Below are 17,271 nucleotides of genomic sequence, written 5' to 3'. Positions count from 1 at the left end.
GAAGAGAGAATTCAAAGGTCCAAGTTGGAATTTAAAGGGACTCTGTTAATTTGAATAGGCTCAATATTTGACCTACTTTCTGATAGTCAGTAGGTAGAGACCGTCCTGAATTTTGAGTTTCTTTTCTGTCAGCTAAAAAGAGAGCAAAAACACTATTTAAACTGGTGTAAAAATCCCAGTTCCTGCTTTCCATTGATAATGGATTTACGTTTCTCTGTCTGAACAGTGAAACCAGTAGAAATGCAATGGTCACTGCAGTGTCTTCACAATATCACAGCCATCCTATCCACATTGGGTTTTGCAACCTCAACCTCCCACAATAGCCACTTGTTAACCAAAACTTGGCTTTGGGGCCTACATGACTTAACATTGTCCTTTTAGTCTTCTGATACGACAACCAAGGGACTTAAAAGAAAATGGGAACATTGCAGCCAGCTACCTGACAGGATCTGTGTATAAAGCTCCGTGTCTTGCAGAGCTGCCGTGTGTTGTTTTGTAGAGCAAGTATCAGACGCTGATGTTATTGTGCAGAGGATGTAAAGTGAACTGCCTCACAGATGACTCTGCTGCCTGCAAATTGCCAAACACGATGGCTGATTGGCTGCCTGTTTTTGATCAGCTGGGCACATCCTGTCTCAGAGCAGGGAAAGCAGTCGTCGCCCCCCTGAGATGGCAGCAGGTTTTATGGTCTGCACCTATGCAGTGCACAGACATTGCACGCTTGATCCTGGGAAAGCGGTCTGCTGAGGTGGAGTATCCATTAGCCCCCCTCAGCCCCATGGCATCAGCCTTGAGATGGGACGTAGTGCACCTATGGCCTTGACCTAGAGTCTGTGGTCAGGTCTGCTCCGTACCAAATGCAGTAAGCATGGGGATTCCACCATACGATTGCGGGGTGGGGATTAGCAGTAAATCATGCAGCCACTTGTGTCCTTCTCCCTCAGATTCCATGTGGGCTGGAGGGACCTGACTCCCAAATGACAGTGTTGAGGGCTAGATAGATGGAAGTTGCTTTCACTTCTGAGTCTTTCACTTCTGAAGACATGGGTTTAAAATCTGGATTGGGTCATGAGTTTGGTCCCCTGCTAGAAACTATAGGAAACATGTAATGAGATCCACAGTCCAGCTCAGGGGCTTACTTGGCAGTGTGTGCTTGAAAAAGGTCCCCAGCCTAGGTTAACTGAGGGTAGAGTGAGATTGTCACTCAGAGTTGTGCGGACAAATGTTTGGACCCACAACCACCCAAAATGGACTCTTAATGAGCCCCGAAGGAGAACCAGTGTGCTGGTCCCTCTGAGCGCTGTAGCAATTGCTGTCAGCAGAACCAAGGTGTGCTGCTTTGGCTCTTCTGAAAGCCAAGGGCCTGTTCCTAAAGCTGCCCTGGTGCTCTGTATACTGCAAGCTGCAGGGATCGTTGTCACAATCAAGCTAATCACGCTTGCAATCTCGCGTGCCTCTCATTTGTTTCTGAAGTTTGTCACCTAGTTAATTTCCAATCGCGCGCTCTAGGTGTGATTCACCAATAATAACATTCCATAATAGTCTGTTCTCTCGAGCATGTTCCACTAATCTCTCCTTCAGGGGGGCGTTTGCTCTCCTACCCACATTTCCTTTGCCTGAGCATCTGCCCCATCCTCCCGTTGGCTGCTGTCGCCGCCTCCTCCTTCAGTGTTTGACGCTGTCCCTCTCTTGTCTCTCCCAGAGTCTGAAGGAAGGCCTGACCGTGCAAGAACGCTTGAAGCTCTTTGAATCCAGGGACTTGAAGAAAGACTAGTTCTCCCCCTTCAGCTTGAACATGCGCACCTCCCAGCTTGCGATCGCACGGCACGAGCACCGCGTGTTCCTAGTTCCTTATGATCTTCTGTGCTGTTGTTCGTCTCGATGCTCCCAATCAGACTGAGTGCGGTTGGCGGTTCTTCCTGCCCCTGGCACCTTGACTCCACAGCTCCTTTCCCTGCACCGCAAGATGCTTCAGAGACTCTGCTAGGGAGAGGAGGGGATGGAGTTCTGCCCCCTTTGGCTCCTTCCTTCAGTGTAAACCATTACACTAAGTGTCAGTATTAAGGCTCAGCAGCCTATCGATAAGCTAGCTCTGTCATACCGACTGCTTTGGTTTAGAAATGGCCTGGCTGGCAAAGGCCAGACCCAGCTCTACTGCTGTTTGAGTGACCCAGTGCTCAGTCACAAGCTGTGAGTCAGTCCTCTGAGCTTGCGTTCCTTGCACCTCTGGGAAAAAGCCTGTGGTCAAAACGTCAGGAAAGGCAGGTCAGTCTGTGTCGGAAGCAGCCCAGTCCGTCAGGTGTGTGCGTGGGTCACAGCACCAACAGCCTGCTAGCTGCTGGAGAAAAACGAGGGGAGTCTGCTGGGAGAGTGGCTAGGGTTTGGGCTCCGTTCTCCCAACCCAGAGCCCCAGTAGGCCTCGGCCTTGGCTTGTTTTCAGTCTGTTACAGCCAGAGTGTTACAGATGTTTGTTAAACACAGATTTCAACAAAATCTGCCCCTAAGGCCCATCTGCCCCCTCTCCTTTCTTCCTATCATGCCTGTGCCCTGAGTAATGTATTCCAGGGCCCGAGCTGCAGGGCCTGTCTACGCAAATCCAGCCCAGCTACAGCCAGTCCCCTCCAGCCACTCTCTCCCTCTTTGCATCAACAACTGTGTGCGTGAGAGCTTCCCTTTCCCAGTCTGAGAAGGGATACTGAGCGGAAGACAGAGCCTGCGCTGGCTGTGAACATACACACACAGCTCAGTCCAAAGACTGCTCCCTTTTCATCTGCTCCTTTCACCAGCCCACAGCTCCAATTTTCATACTTTTATCTATGGCTACATTTTGCTTTTCTCCGAAATAAGAGTCTCAAAGCTCGCCTGTTCTGCAGACCATTCGTATTGCAGCTTCCCAGGACATCTTCCTGCCGGCTCCCAGCTCCTGAATGAGGATCACTCTTAAAAGTCTGTTTAGCAACACTGTGCAGCGTGAGGCCAATGGAGTGAAGTAAAAGTGAGGGAGGGAACTGCGGGAACCCAGCCGTGGAGGTGCAGCATTAAACCAGTGTCGCTTGGCAAAGGGGAGGGGAAAGAATCTCTCATCCTGTTAGCCCTCATGCAGCTCCGCAGTGGCCATGGTGGCTTATTCGCCATGCTGGCAACAGCATCCACATGCTTTCTCCCCTGTACGCCTCCTTGGTTCTGTGCCCTGCGCTGCCAATTGACAAGACAACTCCTGCCTCAACTCTGGGACTAGGGCCTGTTCCAACACAAACGGTTTCTAACCGAGCTTGGCTGTCTAGTGTGGATAGGCCTAAATCACATTGGACTGTGCCCTTGACTCTCTAGGGAGCTAGGCTACTGCCTCTCTCAAATTGGGTCTAAACATGGCTCCTCGCTAGCTGTGCTTGTGTGGCCAGCTTGGTTAAGGGGAAGTGCCCCTCATGAGCCCTGCCCAGCGCTCTGACACCCTCTGCCCCAGGAATGCTCAGTGTAGTCTGGAAGGCTTTGTTTACAAAGGGCCATTTGGAGCCCCCTCGTGCAGAGTGGCGGCCATGCCTGATCCTGGTAGCATGCAAGACCAATGTGGGAGTTTCTAGCCTGCTTTGACAGTGGTTAGACAATCCAAAGAACACACCTGACTTTACTAGGTGACTGTGGAACCATTGGCTAAAGCTGGTTTGAAACTAATTTCTGGTCTCTCCCATCGGCCACCCATATTGCCACGTTCCCCAAGGATCTCCCGCCTTGCCAAGATGGCTGTCGCCAGCTTGGGACTTGGGTGATTCTCAGCAGGCCTCTTAGCTCTGCCTTCCTGGTGAGAGGAGCTGCTTGTGTATCCCACAGATACCCAAAAAACACATTGAGTTCTCAGCTTAGTTGGTGGCTGGGGGCTGTTTAAATAAGTCCCATCACCACCCCAACCCTGCCCTCAGATTCCACCCAGAGCTGCATTGCTGAAACCCCTCACGCTAGTGACTTTATTGGTGAAGCTAAGTAATGGGTCCCCCCCAAACTCCAGCGGCCATGGCATGGGCCTGCCTTCCAGCCAAGGACACCTAGATGTGACTCCCACCCTCAGTGTTCTTTAATCAGCCGGAGGGGACACTGTATAGGCAGAGGAGGCATTCCCTCTCTGCCCCCAAATTCTCATCCACTCTGCAGAGCTTGAGCATGTTGCTGCTGTTAGATTCTGCTCATTCTGTTCTTGGAAGATGTCAAAGCTCTCTGCCTGATTCAGCTTCCGCTTATCCCTGTAGCTCCATTGGCTTCAATGCTGTTCCTCATTCTCACCACCATGAGATCAAAACCAGGCCCAGGATGAACCCTTGGGGGCCAAACTCTGATGGAGCTGGAGGAGGGGTTCCCATGGGAAAGTGAGACTTCAGTGGGAGCTACAAGCAGCCAAGGGCAATGTGGTCTTTGGGTTGAACTCTGGAGCCCCACAAGCTGTGAGGGGACCTGTCTCACAGGCCAGTGGAGATGTTTGTGCTGTGACATGGGTTGGATCTGGCTCTAGATACTGCCGGGGAGGGTTTGCTTGCCTGCTGTGTTCCCTATACTGTATATGTCCCTCCACATGCAGCAGAGGTCTTCAGACGTCACCTAAGAGACCCAGCTTTCTCCGTGTCTGACCTTTCCTGGTCTTCTCACATCAGCAATCACCAGAAGAGAACATCCCTTTGTTCTTATGCTCCGTCCCTGCTTGGTCAGGGTGGAGGGTGTTTGCCCTCTGCTAGCTTTCCAACCCTGAATTCTCCCTTCAGATTGTGGAGCCTATGGGACACAGGTACGGGTAGCATGAAGTCCTTCACCGTTGGGATTTCTCCTCCCTCACCTCACAAGAGTCCACTGGAATGTGACATTTCCAATGAGGACACACCCCAGCCTGTGCTTCCTTGGAGTCCGGTGAGGGCTTCTTACTGCTAAACCATCTGAGCAAGGTGTGTTCTGTTCTCCTGTTGGAAAAGCCACTTATCTCCCTCTTCCTCGGCCATCTGGGCTCTGAGCTTCTTGCTACCCAACAAGCTAATTGCTGCTGCTTTGTGCACTTCCTTTGGTTATGATCAGTTACTTTCAGGGTGAGAAATGAAGATCACCCACCTTTTCTCCATTTAGAGTTGTATGCCAGTGGGATGGAGGCTACAGGATGGTGCTGTAGATAACCATGGCCTGATGCCCTTTGTGGTACTGCTTCATTGCACTGAGCCTCAAAGGGATCCTGGTAATGATGCTCCCAGGGGGTTGAAGCCACCTTTTTTCTGCTGTGCACTTCCCCACTCCAGCCACTCTTTTTTTGAGGCTCAGTGTCTCTTTGCTTGGACCAGGAACTCTCAGTGAGTTACTGGGATCTTATTTTTCTTTTTTTACCTCTGTGTCTGTCCAGATCCTGATTTCATAATGGTAGAGAAGGATCATTAGAGGAGGAAGTATCTGGTGTAACCACACAGATGTAGATACCACTGGATGATGCTATGAGGAGCTGGCTTGGAGGAAGGGTTGCAGCATGCTGATGGACAGCTTGGCAATGGTTTTGGCCATTCATATGGCAGAGGTGAAGAGGGAAAACTGTGGTTGAAGTGGGGACTGTCTTTTTCATCTTTTGACCCAGACGGTGTACGTGGGTGAGGACATGAGAAAAGGCACTGTGGTATGTTTTCAAAGTGGAAGCACTTAGGTAGTAGCTAGTGTAAAAGGAGAGCAGGGAGAGAAGCATGTAAAGCAGTGGAATAGCAAGCCACATAAAAAGAGGTGGTATTAAAGAAATGGCAGATCCAGTGGGTTGGTCTGAACAGCTTTCTGCCTGTGCTCCAGTCCCATAATTATACTGTAAAGATGCAACTTGGGGAGCAGGAGGGCTTGTTCAGGTTTGTCCTTGTGATATACAGGGTCCCAAGGACTGAGGCAGAGAAGAAAACTGCTTAGAGGAAGAGAATCTTTTATTTGATGGGTTTCTTAGCCCATTTTCCTTTCTCATGTGCACATACCCCAAGCAAAAGGCTGTAATTAGGGAAGCTTTGAGTAGCCCATGTAAATTTCTTCTCTTGAGGAGATGTGCATAGTTCTGCAAAAGTCCTGCGACCTCAATATGATGGATGAGACATTGGCAGTAACAGACTTTAAGCAAGATGTTTGTTCAAGCTAGCTGGTATTTTTTTCTTTAAGGCTGGTATATCTTTATTTCCTACCTTACTGCAAACTCCTCATCCTGTGACCTCCATCTTACTTGGTCAGTGGATCAGCTTAAAAGAATTTGCTTCAAGATGTGCCAGGACTAATGGATCAGCAGAATCTGAACTTGTGGGAGCGGATCTGTCAGTGCAGGTTTGCAAGCACTGGGGATCTTTGGATAATGCATCTTGGCCCACCTTTCTGGACCTACATACTGCCCCTAAAAGCTAACTGGACACGCAGTTTCACTGGGATGAAATGGAGCCGCAGATACCGGCTGTAGCCAAAACAAAAATCTAGTGTTACAAGAAATGAGCTCCTCTGGAGAGGACATACACACCGTGCATGAAGGGGTGATTGGGACCACCCTTTGGTGTATATTTTTAAAGCTTCTAAGAACCTCTAACAGGCCAAATAAGTGTTGTTTTGCTGAACTTGCTGTTCTAAAATATTATTTAACACCTAAACAAAGGGTCTCGTACAACTATTTGTTATATACTGTCCCTTGTAAGAGCAGGTGCGTTCTGAAGCAGACACCTCTCCAAAGCGGGACTTAGGCTTTGTTTTTAATGTTTTTCTGCTGTGCACAGGGTATGCACTCTAAAGTCAGTTGTTCCAGGAGGCGGAAGAGCAGCTGGCTCTCTGCCCATCTGTGCAGCTTCTCCATCCCATCAGACTGCAGCGCTCCCAAATGGAATCAACATTGCAATAACTGATCCTTCCAGAGGTCAAGAACAAAAAAGCTGTGGCACAAACACGCACTTGTTTTCTCTGATGTGCTGGCAGATGCCTCATTGCTGTTTCTCCCTGTAGTTTTGATGGGCACCTACCTGAGCTGGGAGGAGCCTCATCAAAGTATTAGGCAGTGTGTTCACCTCCACTCCACCCCAGTAAACACCGCGATCTACCACAAGTAAAAAAAAAAAAAATGGCAAAAGTCTTAGCTGAGTGCAAGGTTCTGTGTTTCACCCCAGTTCTGCCTTCTGCTTCAGGCTTCATCTTTCTCCATGAGGCTAGAAATCAGTGTTTCTCAGATTGAACTGACGAGGAGGGTGGGGGGCATAGCAAGAGAACCCCTCCCCCCCGCCAGCCCCTTTGCCCAACACACTTTCTGATTCCATCTGCATCTTCCATTGTGTATGTGAGAGACAGCAGAGCATTTTCCAATTCACTTTTCCTCTGCCTATGTTCCAGGCACCCTCCACATACAACAAGGCAAATTGGCATGGTAGCTGTCTCGCTTGCAGTGCTCCTAAAGGGCACAGTATATACAGTGTGTGAATATATATACGTTGCAAGCAGCTGCATTTTATATGGTCCTACATGATGAAAAGTACCAGAATGTGAGGTCTAATAAAACCAAGTTCAAAATAGCCGTAGAAACATATACATCTAATTGCTTCCAAAGTTTTGTCTTTTGTGGAGAATTTTTCAGCCATTTTTTTCCTTCTGGAAACTATTAGATTTAAGTTCTTTTTAACTGTGATTGATTTCCCCCCACTCCTCCCCCCATCCATCCATCTAAGAGAGGGAGCAATTTTTTTTTCCATTTGCTTCAAAAGCAGAATTTGTGCTTATGTGCAAAACACAACAAGGCTATTTTTCTGTAACCGGTTGAATGGAGTGCATTTAAGCAGTCCTAAGCATTGTAAAATGTGTCACTTTTGTAATGACTATATATTTGATTGGAATTCCACTAGACCTTTGCATTTTTGTGCTTCATATACAGTACTTAGTTTGTTGTGAACACTAAAGCACATGCACGCTCAGTGTAGCTTGCCTTTACTTTGTAATTTTTTCCATTTTTTTAAAAAAAAAAAAGCTTTGTTATTCTCTTTAAAATAATTTAAAACCTGTATAGTATTCAAAGCACGCAATGTAAATATTTATTACTCAGAAGTTAGCGGAGGGTTTTTGTGTGTGTGTGTGTGACTAAGTTCTGGTTTTTTTTGGTTTTCTTTTTTAGGTTTTCTTTTTTAATCTTGTTCTAATACAGATGTCTCTTTTGGGGTTGGAAGAGATTTGCGTGTAAGATGTTGAACCTACCCTGTGTCCTCTTATTAGAATGTTTTTTGATGACTGTTATAAATATCTTTTAAAATTCTCTGACCTGTACCTTTAGCTTTGAAGATACCTGTCCAAAGAATGTGTCCAGTCTGTTTGAGAACTGTTAATCCTAAAGCGCTATAAATTGTTTTTCCATTGAGAATTCAGTAATCTTGTATTTGATAGTGGCATTAACACCCTGTGAATGTGCAAAATTGCTATCTATATATAGAAGTAGTAACTACTGTGTGACTAGAGCATACACAGATATCCTTGCATGGTAACTTAGGACTGTTGCAGTGAGTGAACTAAGGTTCCAGGATCTTAGGGCCTAGTATATAATTGTGTAACTCACTTATGCATCAGCATTGAAGCTACTCTGTAAGGCTACATGGAATTTACAAGGGAACTATCTCCTAGCTGTGCAGTTACATAGTGTACAACAGCATGGAAGTTTACTGTAACTTACAATGATATGTAAGTAACTGTTTAAAATATAACTTTCAATACATCGTAGTTACTACTGAGTTGCACTTATGATGTGATCCCTACCACTGTAATACAGAGCATTTCTTAAAAGTGGCTGCAGAAATATTGTTGCGTGACTGGGGAAGGACACTGAAGAGCCATGGGGGCTGAAAACAAAGCTGTCAGCTCTAGTGGTTTAACTTGCCTCAGCCTGCACTTTAAGAGACTACTAGAGGAGAACGAGGGGGCAGGAGGCATTAGCAGAAACCTGACTTGCCTTTGAATTGGTACCAACAGCACTAGCCCTCCTGGCCACTGACATTAGTTTAGTGCAATCACAAGCAATTATTTCATCACCCTTCCTGTCCACCCTACACCATGAATGTGTGCTGGATGGTGAAGGATCACTGACTCTTTGTTCTAATTTAGAGAGAACAAAGTGTGTTGTAAAATACTAAAGACTTTGACATGTAGCAAATAGATGAGGATTCTTAGTCTTTGATCCACATACACCCTTTTGGGACCTGGAATTATGGGTTGACTTGAGATTTTAAACTTTGGGGGTAGGGAGCAAGAGGGAAACTGTATGTATTTGAATGATAACTCTGTAAAGTGGCAATAGACACCCAAGTATTGATGGTCAATCTTCCTCACTTCACACCACCAACCCAATCAGAATTGAGGGACTGCCTTAGCTCCGTCCTGTCTTATGCCTGCCTTCAATCAGTGGCCTCAGTCAAGAGAGATGGGTTCCCGATTGAAATGCACGCACCCTCAACTACCAGCTGAGTTTCAAGAGCTTCAGTCCCTGGTGGAGATGGAAACAGAAATCGAGATTTAATTGTGGTTTATGGTGAACACCCAAGAGTCAACCACAATGTCTCCAGTTCCTGTGATGATGAAGACAGAGAGAGCCACCTGTCCAACCTGCCTGCATGGTGTTAATGGCAGCAGATCAAACCTAGAAGATTGTGTAACTTACTTCCTGGGTTGCTACTGTGGTGGTGAGACTTATGCACCAGCCTCAGAACTAGCATGAAACAGGGGTGGTGACCAGGGAGAAGTGGCAGCTGTGTTCCAAACCCATTGGGCTGCAGGTCTGAATGGTGTGCATAAGGGGAGGGTTCCATACACCTCACCCAGCAATGGAGTGACATGTCCTGATCCATTTCCTCTTGCAAAGGTGAATGCACACGCATTTTGTGGCCCCCTGTGATACTGAGTATGAGTGGAGTCTTTTTTTCTCTCTTCTTCCCCCCACCCCCTTTGCTTTTATTTCAGTGCTTTTATTTAAAAAAAAAAAAAAAAAAAAAGCCACTGTTTACTGTAATAGAAGCATCACTTTGGTCACAATATTTATTCCTTACAAATCCTGTGTGACATGCTAGGTTCCCATGGATGTAGCTGATCATTTTTATTTTGTAAATATAATTACTTAACTTTACATAAACTATATCGTAATAAACTATTTTTGCACCACCCTTTGCATGCTGTGTAGTGAGGTGCTTGTTTGGACATGGTCATCTATGTGGAAAGGAGATGCAGGCTTTCGAGGCAGCCACTTAATACAGTCCTACCACCGTCTGCATTTTCTTTGATACACATTGCTGTTCAAAGCATTGTGAAGCTAATACTCCTGACTGTTGCAGTGGAAGACTGCCCACAGCTGGTATAGCATGGATATTTGCAGTGGCAGATTCCTTCCAGACCTTTGCCAGTGTACCTAGCCTGATCTAGAAGGACCGTACTAAGGGTAAGTGGGTAGACTAATCTCTGTTTGCTTTTACTGGTTGGGGCCTCTGGCCTAAGGCTTGCCGTAAGTGGCAAATGGGGGTTTTGAGAGCTAGAGCCTATGGGGCCCATCAAACTCTTTTCCCATTGTTCACCTGTAGTGATAACTACCATACAAAAAATTCCTTGAACCATTATGCAGCAGGAAGAGCTTGGAGAAATTGTCTGGATTTGCTGAAATGTGGTGGTGTTAATAGTGCTAATCACTATACAGATTATAACAGGACATTGGCAACACACTAGTGGGACTTTTAGCGGTACAGGCTTCAAGCACTTCATCTATTTTACAAAGATTAAGCCATTTTTAACCAGACATGGGGAAACAGACAACCCATGGGCTTGTAAGAGTCTGCATCAAAATTGACTCACTGTTTGTGCCACAAATTTAACCTACCTTAAAGTATGAGGGCAAGGTTAATTTCCCAGAATATTCAGAATAGCCAATTACATTTGCATAACATGACCCCTCTGCTGACAACATCATAGCTATTAAGTTCTATTATGAAAGCTATGTTTTCTGTTAATACTGGTATGGTAATAAGGCTCTTAAGCCCAATGTAAACTGAAGTTGTGGTAAGTGTGGAATAACATATTTAACTGTGAGAAATAAAAATAGCCACAGTAACTTGAAGAGACCAGAAGAGGGCCAATTACCCAGGAAAACAGTTTTTACAACTAATAACAAGTCACACCACAGCTTGAACTGTATGTGGCAAAGGCTGTTACTGGGACCGTAAGACTCAATGTGTTACAAACTTTACGCTGCAGTTAGTTTTACAATCAAACCTTCATGACAGCACTGTGGCATAAGGACATGAACCCTCTTACATTCCAGGTCACTGTTTCAAGTGTACAGGCAGATATGTCCAAAACAAATTGGTGTGTTCCATTCTTATTCCATGTCAACACCACAAGAACTCTCATTAAGAGCCAGGGATATAATGGTTATGGAAACTGAACTAACCTCTTAAACTCTGAGAGGAGAATCAGGGACACTAAGCAGGGGAGAGCTTACTCATGCATGGGTATAACAGCTTCTGTTGCCTGTCACATAGCATTTTCAAGGGCAGTAACCTAGTTTCTACTAGATATGAAATGGCGTCATTTTCAGGAAGTCAAGAATCTACCCTGACCTCTGAATTCCATAAATAGAAAAGGGAGGTAGATGATTTTAAAAGCCCACTTCCCAAGAGAACATGGACATCATGACACCTAGTATCTGCAAGAAAAGGCAGGGAAGGCTTGCACAGGGGCGAACTTGTCCCAGCTAGAAAGCTGCCAATCCATCCTGAAGATTAAAATGGGAAAGGTGGTGTCCAATATTCTCTATTGCCAAGCCAAGTTGGGCAATTGATACGGATGGCGTTATGCTGCTTTTCTTGTATATGAACAGATCAAGCAGCCTATTCTCTATGTGCACTGGGGTTTCCTTTTGCAGCTCCTTTCCATGAGAGGCAGCAAATCTGCTACAGTCAGTTTCTCAACATTTTGCACTCCAAGTATTTCTCTCATACTGCTGGGCTGTTACAATGGCCAGTCCGTACTTGTTTTTCTGCAGATGGCCATACCTGCTCTCCAGCCCCATCAGGGCACTTTTTCTATTATGCGGCAGCTACTGAGAAAGTGAACTGACTAGAAGGAGGCTAATCAACATTCAAAATCAAATTTAAAATTCCTGACTTCTCAATCAAGTTTTCCATAACAAACCTCACCTTACCTATTTTAAAGGTTAAATGTCTAATATACTTTCCCCTTCTAATAAACTAACATACCCAGTTCAGTCCCTGTGTGAATTATAGCTTTGTGCAGAGCCCCTTACCCAATTCTTTTAGAACTAGTGATGAGGAACATTTTCACTCTTATACTGCCATGCATGAAATAAATGAGTCGTTTCCCAGCATGGTATGATCAGCCATACCAGAAACCGTATATATCATTCTGTAATGTCACTAGGGGAAACCAGTAAGTGACTATTTCACTGTCAAAATATCCAGTACTCTTAAACATTCCAAACATTGCCTTCTTCCAGTGCATGGCAGTGGCCATTATCTTTTGAGCTCCAGCACATCAGCTGCAACGTGCTGGCCCTTCTACTATACCACTACTTACCAAGAAGTTTAGAGTGATGCACTTCATTTAGTACACAGTGAGCTTTTCACTGAAGAGTAGAGAACTCTTCACCCTTGTATGATGCTATAGTCCTTGTAGCTATAACAAAATTAAATACAAAGAAGCTTGCTAGAAAAATGCTATTTGTCAAGGACCCTTCCAGCTCCAAAAAGCTGCTGTCATTTCTGTTCCTTTTTGTTGGGGAAAAATGTATAATTAGCTGGATTGTACTCTTCCCAAATCCTTTCAAACTCTGCCAGGAATGGCTCCACATACTCCGCATCCTCCACAATCAGCACGTTCTCACGGTTGTTCTGGATAGCTTGAGTGGTCCAGTTGAGGGAACCAGTGATGAGCATCTTTTTGTCCACAATAGCAAATTTGTGATGCATGTAGCCACTCTCCTGGTCGTGACGCACCTGAATCCCTGCAAAACAAGGAGAACCTTTTCAATGCTTCCTCTTCAAGGTAAAAAGCTTTCTTATGACCAAAAGCTACACTGCATTAATAACAGGTTTCAGAGTAATAGCCGTGTTAGTCTGTATTCGCAAAAAGAAAAGGAGGACTTGTGGCACCTTAGAGACTAACAAATTTATTTGAGCATAAGCTTTCGTGAGCTGTATACAGCTCACTTCATCGGACGCATACTGTGGAAAGTACAGAAGATCTTTTTATACACACAAAGCATGAAAAAATGGGTGTTTACCACTACAAAAGGTTTTCTTTCCCCCCACCCCACTCTCCGGCTGGTAATAGCTTATCTAAAGTGATCACTCTCCTTACAATGTGTATGATAATCAAGGTGGGCCATTTCCAGCACAAATCCAGGGTTTAACAAGAATGTCGGGGGGGGGGGAGGAAAAAACAAGGGGAAATAATAGGTTACCTTGCATAATGACTTAGGCTTGAATAGAGACTGGGAGTGGCTAAGTCATTATGCAAGGTAACCTATTATTTCCCCTTGTTTTTTCCTCCCCCCCTCCCCGACGTTCTTGTTAAACCCTGGATTTGTGCTGGAAATGGCCCACCTTGATTATCATACACATTGTAAGGAGAGTGATCACTTTAGATAAGCTATTACCAGCCGGAGAGTGGGGTGGGGGGAGAGAAAACCTTTTGTAGTGGTAAACACCCATTTTTTCATGCTTTGTGTGTATAAAAAGATCTTCTGTACTTTCCACAGTATGCGTCCGATGAAGTGAGCTGTAGCTCACGAAAGCTTATGCTCAAATAAAGTGGTTCGTCTCTAAGGTGCCCCAAGTCCTCCTTTTCTTCTTACTGCATTCATTTGAGAACCTAATGCCCTTCACCAAAAAAACACCACCAACCCCCATCAGCGTGAGTGTGTGCTGCCATTCCTCACCACACCAGCACCAGGAGAGGGAAACCCTGAGCCTTGGGCTCATCTCGCCACATGTCCGTCCCTTGTGTCAATAGGTGTTTGCTTCTCTACCGCCAGTCTGCGAGGACACGGAGCTTGGCTAAGCTTGTTCCCGTGTGCCTGCCTCTTCTAACAGGCCCCAGGGGAGACCAGGTGGGGGGCTCATAGGGGTCCACGTGGCTGCACCTAGTCCCTAGGGATCACCTAGTCCCTCCCATCCTCCTCAGGGCTCAGCCAGGCTCCCCCAAGGGCTCCCCCAGCTGCCCTCTGTCAGTCCTTCCCCCGGCACATACACCATCCCCACAGTTCCTCCATGGGGTCCCAGCTACTCCCAGCACCGTCCCTTAGCTCCCCGTCCGCCTCCTCCATCCCTGACCCGCTTCCCTCCCCCCACCTCCCGCCCTGCCCTCCCTCTTCCCTTCCGCCCCTCACCCGCCTGCCGCAGGCGGCCGACCTGCGAGCCGCTGAGCGCCATGTAGTCGGCGTCGGTGACGAGGCGCACGCGCACGCCCCGGCGGTGCAGCAGCTGCACGGCGCGGCCCAGCTGCGGGCTGGAGAAGGCGAAGAGGCAGAGCTCCAGGGAGCGGCGCGCCGAGAGCAGGCGGCGCAGCAGGCGGGCGAGCGGGCTGTCGCCGTGCGGCAGCGGGCAGGGGCAGGGCGCGGGGCGCGGCTCGCCCAGCAGCGCCGCGGTGCAGGTGACCGGCGACGGGAAGAAGAGCACCTCGCGGCGCGGGGCCCGCCGCCGCCGCCGCCACCGCCACCCGCGCACCAGCAGCGCCAGCCCGAGCGCCAGGGCCGCGCCGCCCGCCCAGCGCCATGGCAACGCCTCGAGGCCCGGCCACATGGCTCGCGCGCCCGCTCCGGGCCGCGTGCCGGGGTCACGTGAGCGGCGCAGGGGCGGGGTCTCAGTAGCGCGAGGATCCGAGTACGCGAAGTCGGCGGGTCACGTGCCAAGGTGGGAGGAAGGGGTTTGCCGCGCATGTGCGAGACCGACCATCCGAACTCATCGCGGCGGATCCCTGATCAGTCACCCCCCACCCCCATCCCCGGGCGCGCGCGCTGCCCAGCTCCCCCCCCCCCCAACTGCCGCGAGGCGTTCTCTGCCCGCCCGCCTCGCCTCAGCGTTTCGCTACTCCTGCGGGGGGGAGAGTGGGGCTGGCTAGGGGGCAGGGCTGAAGAAAGGGGGGGGGGGTGAGCCTGGGGGGGGTCGTGGGGCTGGCTAGGGGGCAGGGCTGAAGAAAGGGGGGGGGTGAGCCTGGGGGGGGTCGTGGGGCTGGCTAGGGGGCAGGGCTGAAGAAAGGGGGGGGGTGAGCCTGGGGGGGGTCGTGGGGCTGGCTAGGGGGCAGGGCTGAAGAAAGGGGGGGGTGAGCCTGGGGGGGGTCGTGGGGCTGGCTAGGGGGCAGGGCTGAAGAAAGGGGGGGGGTGAGCCTGGGGGGTCGTGGGGCTGGCTAGGGGGCAGGGCTGAAGAAAGGGGGGGAGTGAGCCTGGGGGGGGTCGTGGGGCTGGCTAGGGGGCAGGGCTGAAGAAAGGGGGGGGGTGAGCCTGGGGGGGGTCGTGGGGCTGGCTAGGGGGCAGGGCTGAAGAAAGGGGATTGCTGGAGAAGAGGGAAGGCTGGCTGTGCAGGGGATGTTTGTCTAGGAGCCCATCTGAGTAGGGAGAGTCCTTGGGGGCCCCTCTGATGGCCTTGTGCCAGTGGTGGGGCCCTGAGAGCTGCTGGGCATGTCGTGAGCTGTGATTGCTGCCCAGGTGCCTAAGCACAGCACACCTGCTGTTACCCCGTCGCCCACCCTGACCCACTTGTCCCGTCCACCTGTTACAGCTTGTCTTTTGGGTACCTCTACACTGCAAGTGCGGGTGTGATTGTAGCACAGGCAGCCATGTGTTAGCTTTAATCTAGCTTGCGTAGGTAACAATAGCAGTGAAGGTGTGCCAGGTGTGGTACATACTTGGATTGCTGGCCCACACTGGAGTCCATGCCACTGTGATTTCATTGCCATTGTTACACCAAACCATGGTACAGTTACACCTTAATTTGCAGTGTAGACATACTTTCTGATGGTAAGCTCTTTGGATCAATGGTTTTCATTTACTAGAGTTGTACAGTGCCCAACACAATGTGCGGGATGTGGGGGGGTCAGTTAGCCTCTAGGTAAATAGCACCACTGCCTTTGATCTCTATGCCTGTAACTTATAATCACTTGAAATCTATCTTGGGAGTTAATAAATCTGTTTTATATTTTACCTAAAACAGCGTGTTTTGGGTTTAAGTGCTTAGAGAATCTCAGCTCAGGCTAACAAGGGTTGTTGCATGTCCACTAACCTTTGTTGGAGCGGTGAACTAATCAATGACCATGCACTGTCCAAGGGCGTCTTGAGCAGCGTATTGCTGGGGTGACACCTCTCTCTCTGTATGCCATGAGTGGCTGAGTGTGGATCTCCACATGCTGATGGCTGAGTGATCACAGCACCTGGAGGGGTTTTCTGCTTGTCCCTGGCTGAGCATTGTGACAGATGGCCCAGGCTGGAGAGTTAAGGGTGCACAGTGGTCCAACAGTTCCAGAAGGCTTGGGGCTGCAGCTGGGAGGTGCATCTGGGGCTGGGACGGGGCCAGAGCCATGGCCAGGATCTGAGGCTGGGGTTGGGGCCTGGAGCAGGGCTGCAGTGAGTGCCAGCAGCTGGGTGTGGGGCAGGGTTGGGTAGCAGTTCCTCCCTGCTAGGGTTGGCAGGTGTCCAGTTTTCAACCGCAACACCTGGGTCAAAAAGGGACCCTGGCAGCTCCCGTCGGCATCGCCAACTGGGCCGGTAAAAGTCCAGTCAACAGCACAGCCTGGGCTAAGGCAGGCTCCCTACCTGCCTGGGCTCCGCACTGCTTCCAGAAGTGGCCACTAGGTCCCTGTGGTCCCTAGACACTAGGGCAGCCAGGGAGGCGCAGCACCCTGCCCTCACCCCTAGGGCCGGCTCTGCAGCTCCCATTGGCCGGGAACTGCAACAAATGGGAGCTGTGGGGAGGGCGGGGGGGTCGGCTGCACCTGTGGGCACAAAGGCAGCATGCACTGTGCATAGCCACTTGCCCACCCGTGCACCTACAGGCCACTGAGACCTTGCGGCCGCTACCTTGGAGCTGCAGTAAACGCCACCTGGACGCCTCACCCGTTCCTGCATCCCACCCCCCTGCCCCAGCCCAGAGTCCCCTACCACAAACTCCCTCCCGGAACCTGCGCCCCCCCCCCCCAACAAACACCCTGCCCCACTCCAGAGCCCACACTCCCAGCTGCAGCCCAGCCCTCTGCCCCCCAACCCTCAGCCCAGTGGAAGTGAGTGAG

General features: G+C 49.2%; 2 protein-coding genes across 4 annotated transcripts in view; one reads left to right on the top strand and one right to left on the bottom strand.

The window, feature by feature from the left end:
- Positions 1-8,366, top strand: part of MPRIP (myosin phosphatase Rho interacting protein) — a 170,738-nt gene extending 162,372 nt beyond the window's left edge. For all 3 annotated transcript variants that reach the window (XM_084641400.1, XM_084641401.1, XM_084641399.1), the window contains one exon: positions 1,703-8,366. In XM_084641400.1, coding sequence (XP_084497526.1) covers positions 1,703-1,774 — 72 coding nt within the window. In that variant the 3' untranslated portion in view covers positions 1,775-8,366. The remainder of the gene's footprint in view (positions 1-1,702) is intronic.
- Positions 8,367-11,156: 2,790 nt separating this feature from the next.
- Positions 11,157-14,934, bottom strand: PLD6 (phospholipase D family member 6). Its single transcript, XM_084641405.1, has 2 exons — positions 14,381-14,934; positions 11,157-12,994 (listed from the first exon to the last, which is right to left on the bottom strand). The coding sequence occupies exons 1-2, from the start codon at positions 14,790-14,792 to the stop codon at positions 12,747-12,749; spliced, it is 660 nt and encodes a 219-aa protein (XP_084497531.1). The 5' UTR covers positions 14,793-14,934; the 3' UTR covers positions 11,157-12,746.
- Positions 14,935-17,271: the final 2,337 nt, after the last annotated feature.

Source organism: Lepidochelys olivacea, assembly GCF_965140295.1.
Source record: "Lepidochelys olivacea isolate rLepOli2 genome assembly, chromosome: 10".
NCBI lineage: Eukaryota > Metazoa > Chordata > Testudines > Cheloniidae > Lepidochelys > Lepidochelys olivacea.
This window is presented reverse-complemented; position numbering and strand designations above follow the sequence as displayed.